This window comes from Macaca thibetana, chromosome 1 (genome assembly GCF_024542745.1).
Source record: "Macaca thibetana thibetana isolate TM-01 chromosome 1, ASM2454274v1, whole genome shotgun sequence".
NCBI lineage: Eukaryota > Metazoa > Chordata > Mammalia > Primates > Cercopithecidae > Macaca > Macaca thibetana.
In genome coordinates, this window is record NC_065578.1 from 211,421,984 (window position 1) to 211,430,099 (window position 8,116).

Consider the following 8,116-nt stretch of genomic DNA (forward strand, 5'->3'; position numbering starts at 1 on the left):
TAGGTGAAAGAATTCAGGGTTCCTGAGTGACCACAGGGAGAACTGCCTCCCCAAACTGAGTGCACAACCAATAAAGCCAGGGGGCAGTGAAATACAGTGTTACACCCTCGGAATATGAAGGGTTATTTGGCTATTACCATAATCTCACTGATAAAGCTGCTTAAAAATTTCATTGTGGGATTAACTTACATAGTTATTATATCTGTCACATTTAAAATGACAAAAATCCATTTGGCCTTGCAAGAGCTGCCTTCCATTTGACCCTGCTGTTCTGACTCCGCCACTTTACCTCAGAGAACTTCGATCTCTCAAATCATTTTTATTCTGTGCTCAATAACCTTTGAAATCAGAATTATTATCAACACAGGCCGGGTGTGTGGCTCATGCCTGTAATCCCAGCACTTGGGGAGGCTGAGGTGGGCGGATCACCTGAGACCATGAGTTCAAGACCAGCCTGACCAACATGGTGAAACCCTGTCTCTGCTAAAAATACAAAATTAGCCTGGCCTAGTGGCACATGCCTGTAATCCCAGCTACTCGGGAGGCTGGGGCAGGAGAATCGCTTGAATCCGGGAGATGGAGGTTTCAGTGAGCCAAGATCGTGCCATTGCACTCTAGCCTGAGCAACAAGAGCGAAACTCCGTCTCAAAAAAAAAAAAAAAAAATTATTATCAACAATTTAAAATTTTGTTGAGAGCAAACTTCGGTAAGATATTTTAACTCAGTGATTTTTTAACCTATAGAAAGTAAACCAATGTCGTTTATTCACTTTTATTTTTAATTTACTAAAATTTGATTTTTTATAGTTTAGGAAACTGAAATTGTTATCAGGATCAATTAAGTTTTATGTAAGCGATTTGCCCACATAATTTACTGACTATATATTCTCTCTTTTTAAGTTTTTTTAGGAATCATTCGTTCTACTTTTTCATGTGCCCGGGGTCAAATAATACATGTCAAAATGCTTTTTAATTTATAAAACTTGTACCTAATATATATAGGTACAATATATAATATTGTACAATATTTTTTTCTCATCAGTTCTTTGTCAGTGATACATTTTACCATGTGAAGTTTTCACCACCATTATTAGTTTTGTTTTGGGTGGACTATTTTTGCCGTAACACTCACAATAGAGGTCAAGGTGTCCCGGGGGCCAACACGGTGAGGTCAAAGCATTCCACTTCGTTCACTTACAGAGATTCAATCGTGACCCGGTTTAGGAACGTGCTACTTGCCCAAAAGTCTCCACAATCCTCCCCCTCTGCCCACCCATTTAGGATATAAAAGAGGATTTTCTCAGACCTTCTTCCAATGCGCAGACAGATGAAAGATGACACAGAGGAATTGAAAGCAGGTTTCCCATTCCAATGTCCCGGTTTGGAACCCCGGCTTTTGGCCGCTCTCTGAGAATGAACAATCACCAAGAAAAGAGAGGCTGCGGTAGGTGAAGGGATGCCCAGTGCACCCAAGGAGAAGTCCGTCCCTCCTGCCTCCTTCAGCTTGGAGTTTAGGGTAGGGAGAGGGCCCTGTTCGTTACATGCGGTTTTCATTCCTGTCTTTTTCTTCAAAACAGAGACTCCGTTTTATTAGGAAAACAATTTGCCAGACAAACTAGACATCTATTATTCCTAACTTCTCCTGCAGCTAAGAGGGACCGGACAAAGTTCAAGCTGATTAGCTGTGAGCAGAAGGACTGAGAGGGTCTTTGGGGAGGGTGCTTAGGTGGAACTGACACAGCTGTGCGGCCCCTTTGTCCTTCTTTCCTCCTCCTTTTCCTCTGAAAAGCAGTCTCCGTGGGCCCTGAGACAGGCTTCAGGATGGAAACCAGCTACGAAGATGGTGGGGGAGAAAGATGTCATGCTGGCTGAGTGCCTTGGGGGGCCACCCAGGGGCAGCACGGAGACCACCTCCAGAGCAGCACGGAGACCACCTCCAGAGCTCCTTCATGGGAGAAAGGAAAAGCTCTTTCCCTATCTTCTCTGTGGCGCTGTTATTCTGGGTTTTCTGCTATGTGTAGGCAAAACTAATCCTAACCAAGACACCAGCTTTTCATTGAATCAGTGTGTGAACTTGAACCAGACAATTTTTTCCCTGGGACTTATTCGTTCTACACAAGAGGCAGGGGTGCGGTGCTCTGCATAATTCTGAAGATCCGGAGTTTTTTCCTGGCCCACGTCCATGTTCACTTCTAATTGTTACAGTGCCTACATTACCATTTAGGGTACTATCCACTCCCTGCAATTCCATATGGTTAAGTGAGGCTGACACCACTTTCTGGCTGCAGGGGACAGGACAGGTGGGAACAGATATTGGAGGAACCACCGGTGTCTTGAGCGTGTGCTGTGCAGGGGGTCTCCTCTGCACTGTCTGCACCCCACGTGGGCCCCATGTGTGAGCATTGACATAGGCTCAGCTGCTCGGGAAAGGGTCCACCTGTGTCTTCCCCAGGAAGACAGTCCCGACCTTGAATCACCATCCTGCCTGACCATCCCCGTGGCAAACTCTTACTTCTCAGCATCCACACACACACACGCGTGCACACGCACGCACACACACACGCACGCACACGCATGCACACACATGTGCACGCACACACATGTGCACGCACACACATGTGCACACACACGCGCACATACACACGCACACGCTCACACACGCACGCACGCACGCACACACACGCACGCACATATACACACACACACGCACATATACACACACGCACGTGCACACACACACACATGCATGCACACACACCCTGACATCACAGATAGAGACCATGGGGGTGGGGTAAGAGAAGTGTCCGTGGGAAGAGGAGATCTATAGGCTACACACAGGAATTTAGGCTTGAGCTAAGTTTGAGGTTTTCCCAGGGGCATCCCTTGGGGGACAGGGTGGAAGGAGAGACTGGGCCTCTACGTGTTCTGCTCACCTGCCTCCCCCTGCACCATCTCCTCCATGCTGGGTACCTGGATGGATCATTACTCCAGTGATTTCTATCAGACGCCACAGTTGCCCCCTCTCAAGGTGCTGGGGCCTATCTGCAGCTCAACATGCTTGGCCGGGGCCTGCAGCACTGTGTCCACCTACTCCTGGCCCAGCTGGAGCATCCAGAGCCCACTGAGGCAGAGTCTGAGGGTGAGGAGGCCTGGAGGTGAGTGCAGGTGAGCATGTAGGGAAGGGATAGGGCTGGACCACACAGAGCAGAGCTGCCAGAAACTGGAGAGGGGACACAGCAGTGATAAACTCAGCCCAATTATGTGGTAGACTGCAGTCTAGGAAGACGTCCTGGGAGTAGGACATTGACTGGGCTTCTCTGATAGGCAGGGGGAAGGTTTTGTCATTGGAAGGCACGTGGAATGTCAGTCATGTTGATGTTTACTCTGAAGTGGGGAGGGGAGCAGCCTGACCCCTGAGACCTGGCTGGACATCACTGTTGAGGTTCCAGCCAGATTTCTCAGCAGGGTGCTGTCCACACCTTCTGTACATCCTGGGGTTCCCTTACCTGAGTCTCCTCCCTGATTAGAAGACTGCAAATGACCCTGTGGACTACTGTCTACACACCCCCTACCCCATGACCCTCCATAGATGTACAGAATTTCACCAACCCTGCCTCCCTACAGCCCCTGTGGAAGGCCTGGGTGCAGCCAGGGTCCCACCTTGGAATAGACAGATGTAGGTTCAGACCCAGCTCCTCCTCCTTACCACTTATGTGACTCTGGGCAAAGCCACTGTGCCTCTCAATGTCTCCCCAAGCCTCCTCTCCTGCACAAGGGAGATCATCCTGGCATCAACTCCCTAGGGATGTCATCAGGCATGTGTGAGATAACACTTAAGAAACCTGTGGGCTGGTATCGCATGTAGGTAATGGACAAATTAGACATGAAATGCATGAAGGGATGGTAGGAATTATCCTGGAATACAACTAAAAAGAGGCCTGGGTTCCTGCCATGTGATCTTTGAAATGTCCCATTCCTCCTGGCCTCATTTTCCTGTGTGTACTATTAGAGGGCTGAAATTTAATAAATTCTGATATTGTCATCCTTATAAAAGCTTGCAATGGTTAAATGTGTGTTTAGATTCAGACCCAAGGGCCACATCTCAGCCTATGTGATAGGAGCCACCTCAATGGCTCCAAAAGGTTCCCCCACTTCCTGGTGGACACATCCTTGTGTCATGTCCTCCCCTGGAGTGTGGACTGACTTAGTGACTCACTTCTAACCAATAGAGTATGGCAGAAGGGATGAGATGTCACTTCCAAGATTCAGTTATAAAACGACTGTGACTAGTATCTTGCTGTTTCCCTTCTCTGTTCTCCTTTCCTTTCTCTGTGTTGTCCTCTCTCTGTCTCTCCCTCTCTCAGATCCCTGACTCTGGAGAATCAGCTGCTGTGTTATGAGCTGCCCTATGGAGAGGTTCATGTGTCCTAGGATATAGAGAGGGCAACGGACAGAGGGGAGCTCAGGCCATCAGTCCTAACTGAATCCTTCCAGTAACTATATGAGTGAGCTTAGCATTGGATCCAGCCCCACTTGAGCCTCAGTTGAGACCACAGCCCCAGCCTCCTGAGAGATATCATGGCAGAAGCACCCAGAGAAGTCCTGCTGGATTCCCAGGCCCTGAAAAAGGAAGATCTACATGTTCATTGTAAGCCTCTAAGATTGGGGTAATGCTTTCATACAGCTGTAGATCACTAACACAGGGACATCCAGCATCCACCCCTGCCTTTACCCTCCCTCCCCTCCTCTACTCACAAGCCCTCTCCAGCCACACTGGCCTTCTTTCTGCCTCCTCTCTGGCCAAACTCACTTTTTTCTGGACTTTTTGGCCATTGATTCTTCCCATGGCATACTGGTCTCAGTCTTTTGCAGGGGTGGTCCCAATTATCCTTCTCAGCATAAATGTCACCTCAGTGAGGTCTTTTCAGACCCATCTCCCACCCTTGAAGTGATCTTCATCTCCCCTTCATAGCACTGTGCTTTATTTCAATTTTATGCTCGCACTTTTCTTCTGTTTTAATGGTCTGTCCCTCCTCCTCCCCTCCAGATTGTGAGCTCCTGGAGGACAAGGGTCATGTCATTCATTCACTCAGAGACCCTGACCATACTTAGCCCTGGAACAAGATAAGTGCTTGGGACCTAGTTACTGAATGAGTAAATGAGAGGATCTCAAGGCCCTCGTCCCAACTTTCCTCCATCTGACCAGCTTACACTGTGGAGATGAAAGCTCACAACAGGAAGTGAGGTCTGGTTGGTGGCAAGAAAATGGCCAGAATGACCCATGGGTGGCTCCTCCCTGGCTCCAGTTGCTCCAGCAGAGCACTGTGGGCACTGCCTCCCTGGAGGCCAGTGCTAGCCCTGCACCCAAGGGAGGACAACCATGAGCAAAACACCTCTGTTGAATGACTTCAAGGCATCAGCTCTCTCAGGTCCTAGCAGGGCAAAGGAGCAACACCCATGAGATCCAGAGTCATTGATGGGAGCCTTAGAACATTTTCTTGTCCCTTTACTGCCAGCACTGGTACTGGGGTCCAGTTCACTCATGAGGCCACATCACTACAGTCAGCTCAATGACTCTGCCTCAGCTTCCAAATGAAGCTCCCGAGGCTCGAACAGGTGGTCTTCATCTTTGTTCAAGGATGACACATACAGTGCTCTGCCACATCCTTCTGTACCCCAAGTCTCAGTCCTCCAAGCTCCCACACCTGTCTCTCCTGCCAGCCCTTTAGACCTGATTATCTGCCCACAGCATCTCCCAGCCTGGACCTACCACTGCACTCCAGCCTGGGCGACCAGGTATTTTCCAGAATCAGCCTCCTGCTTTGCCTTCTCTGTTTTCTTAGTCTCCATGATTGTCGTAATGTGTGTTACTTTAAGTCTCAGGGAACACCTCTGATACTGCTTTTTTTTTTTTTTTTTTTTTGAGATGGAGTCTTGCTCTGTTGTCCAGGCTGGAGTGCAGTGGCGTGATCTTGGCTCACTGCAACCTCTCCCTCCCGGGTTCCAGTAACTCTCCTGCCTCAGCCTCCCGAGTAGCTGGGATTACAGGCATGTGCCACCACATCCGGCTAGTTTTTGTATTATTTGTAGAAACAGGGTTTCACCATATTGGCCAGGCTGGTCTTGAACTACTGACCTCAGGTGATCCACTGCCTTGGCCTCCCAAAGTGCTGGGATTACAGGTGTGAGCCACCACACCCGGCCTGATAATGCTTTTGGTAGCCCATTGGCTCTCCCTTTTCTGGCCAATCTGCCGTCATCTGCTCTTGGTTCTGTGCACAGCCTTGACTGCGGTCACCTGCAACTCTGGGTAAGAAACCTTCCCAGCATGCTAACTCTGCCACACTAACCAAGGTAGCCCCTGTACACTCCATCATCCCCACATGGGATAGGGTTTTAGATGTCTACAAATGTGTAGGGAAGAAAAGGGGTCTCATCCTATCTTAGCTAGAAAATGATTATGAATTCCTGACAAATTGGTTTTAAAATGTGGTTTTACTCTTCCTAAGGTGGCACTCAGCAAGGAGAAGGCCATGTTCAGTCAAATGCCAGGATCACGAAGCCCAAGAGCAAGAAGCCAGACAAGTTCAAAGTCCGGTATCTCCCAGGCTCTTCTGGAGCTGGAGATTAACTTGGACCTCAAGGCTCAGTTCAGGGAGCTGAATATTACAGCAGCCAAGGAAACTGAAGATGATGGTGGTGGGAAAGCTATCATAATCTTTGTTCCCATTGCTCACCTGAAATCTTTCCAGAAAATCCAAGCCTGGCTAGTATGTGAATTAGAGAAAAAGTTTAGGGGGAAGCATGTTGTCTTTATTGCTCAGAGGAGAATTCTGCCTAAGCCAACCTGAAAAGCCGTACAAAAAAATAAGCAAAAGCATCCCAGGTGCCGTACCCTGAAAGTCACGCATGACTCAATCCCCGAACACTTGGTCTTCCCAAGTGAAATTGTGGACAAGAGAATCCACGTGAAACTGGATGGCAGCATCTCATAAAGGCTCATTTGGACAAAGCACAGCAAACAATGTGGAACACAACGTTAAAACTTTTTCTGGTGTCTATATGAAGCTCACAGGCAAGGATATAAATTTTGAATTCCCAGTTTCAACTATAAACAAAAATGACTAAATAAAGTATATTAACAGAAAAAAAAAAAGTGGCTTATCCTGCTTGGTGGAGTGAGAAAAGTTGACAGCAAAAAATAGAATCTGCAAAATTCTGATAGAAACGACAAAGAATCATTTCAACAATATGACCAGTAGACGCTTGTCTTTTATGTATATGACTATCATTTAAAATATGGAATTTAAGGTAAAGCTAACTCTGTTTTCTAGGGATGGCTGGAATAAGGACATTCTGTTATTTGTTTACTTTTTTTTTTTTTTTTTTTGAGATGGAATCTCGCTCTTGTTGCCCAGGCTGGGGTACAGTGGCACAACCTCAGCTCCCTGCACCCTCTGCCTGCTAAGTTCACGTGATTCTCCTGCCTCAGGCTCTGGCATAGCTGGAATTACAGGCATGCACCACCACATCCAGCTAATTTTTGTATTTTTAGGAGAGATGGGGTTTCACCATGTTGACCAGGCTGACCTCGAACTCCTGACCTCAGGTGATCCGCCTGCCTCAGCCTCCCAAAGTGCTGGGTTTATAAGCGTGAGCCACAGCGCCTAGCCTTGTTTGCTTTTTAAAATGCTTTCTAACCTGAAAAGAACCTTAGAAAGCAAATGGTCAAATCCTCACCTTTCGCAGGTGAGGCAGCTAAGGCCCAAAGGAAGGTTGTGTCTTACCTAATGGCACCAATCCCTTCACCTGTCTTACAAAATGGACATTGTCTTATTCCTCTTGCTGTCTTCAGATTCCAAGCTGGTGCTTTTTATATGCAGTAGTAGGTACTCAATTAGTCTAATTTAGAAGAACTGAACTTTATTTAACACTGTTAACAACGTCTTGAGATTTTCTTACTACTCGTTGTAGGTTCACCTTTGTTTCTGGTGAACCATGGCAAAATAAAATTTCTTGAGCACAGCAATTTGAAATAAACAAGGCTCCTTTCCAGACACTGAGCAGAGAGGAATTACACTGACAATTCTGATTAGCTTTCTGTATCCTCTCTGAGA

The 8,116-nt window shown here is 47.4% G+C and overlaps 1 protein-coding gene across 1 annotated transcript; it reads left to right on the forward strand.

Moving 5' to 3' along the window:
* Nucleotides 1–1,221: 1,221 nt before the first annotated feature.
* Nucleotides 1,222–7,144, forward strand: LOC126942884 (40S ribosomal protein S7-like). Its single transcript, XM_050771017.1, has 2 exons — nt 1,222–1,515; nt 6,509–7,144. The coding sequence occupies exons 1-2, from the start codon at nt 1,456–1,458 to the stop codon at nt 6,848–6,850; spliced, it is 402 nt and encodes a 133-aa protein (XP_050626974.1). The 5' UTR covers nt 1,222–1,455; the 3' UTR covers nt 6,851–7,144.
* The last annotated feature ends 972 nt before the right edge of the window (nt 7,145–8,116 follow it).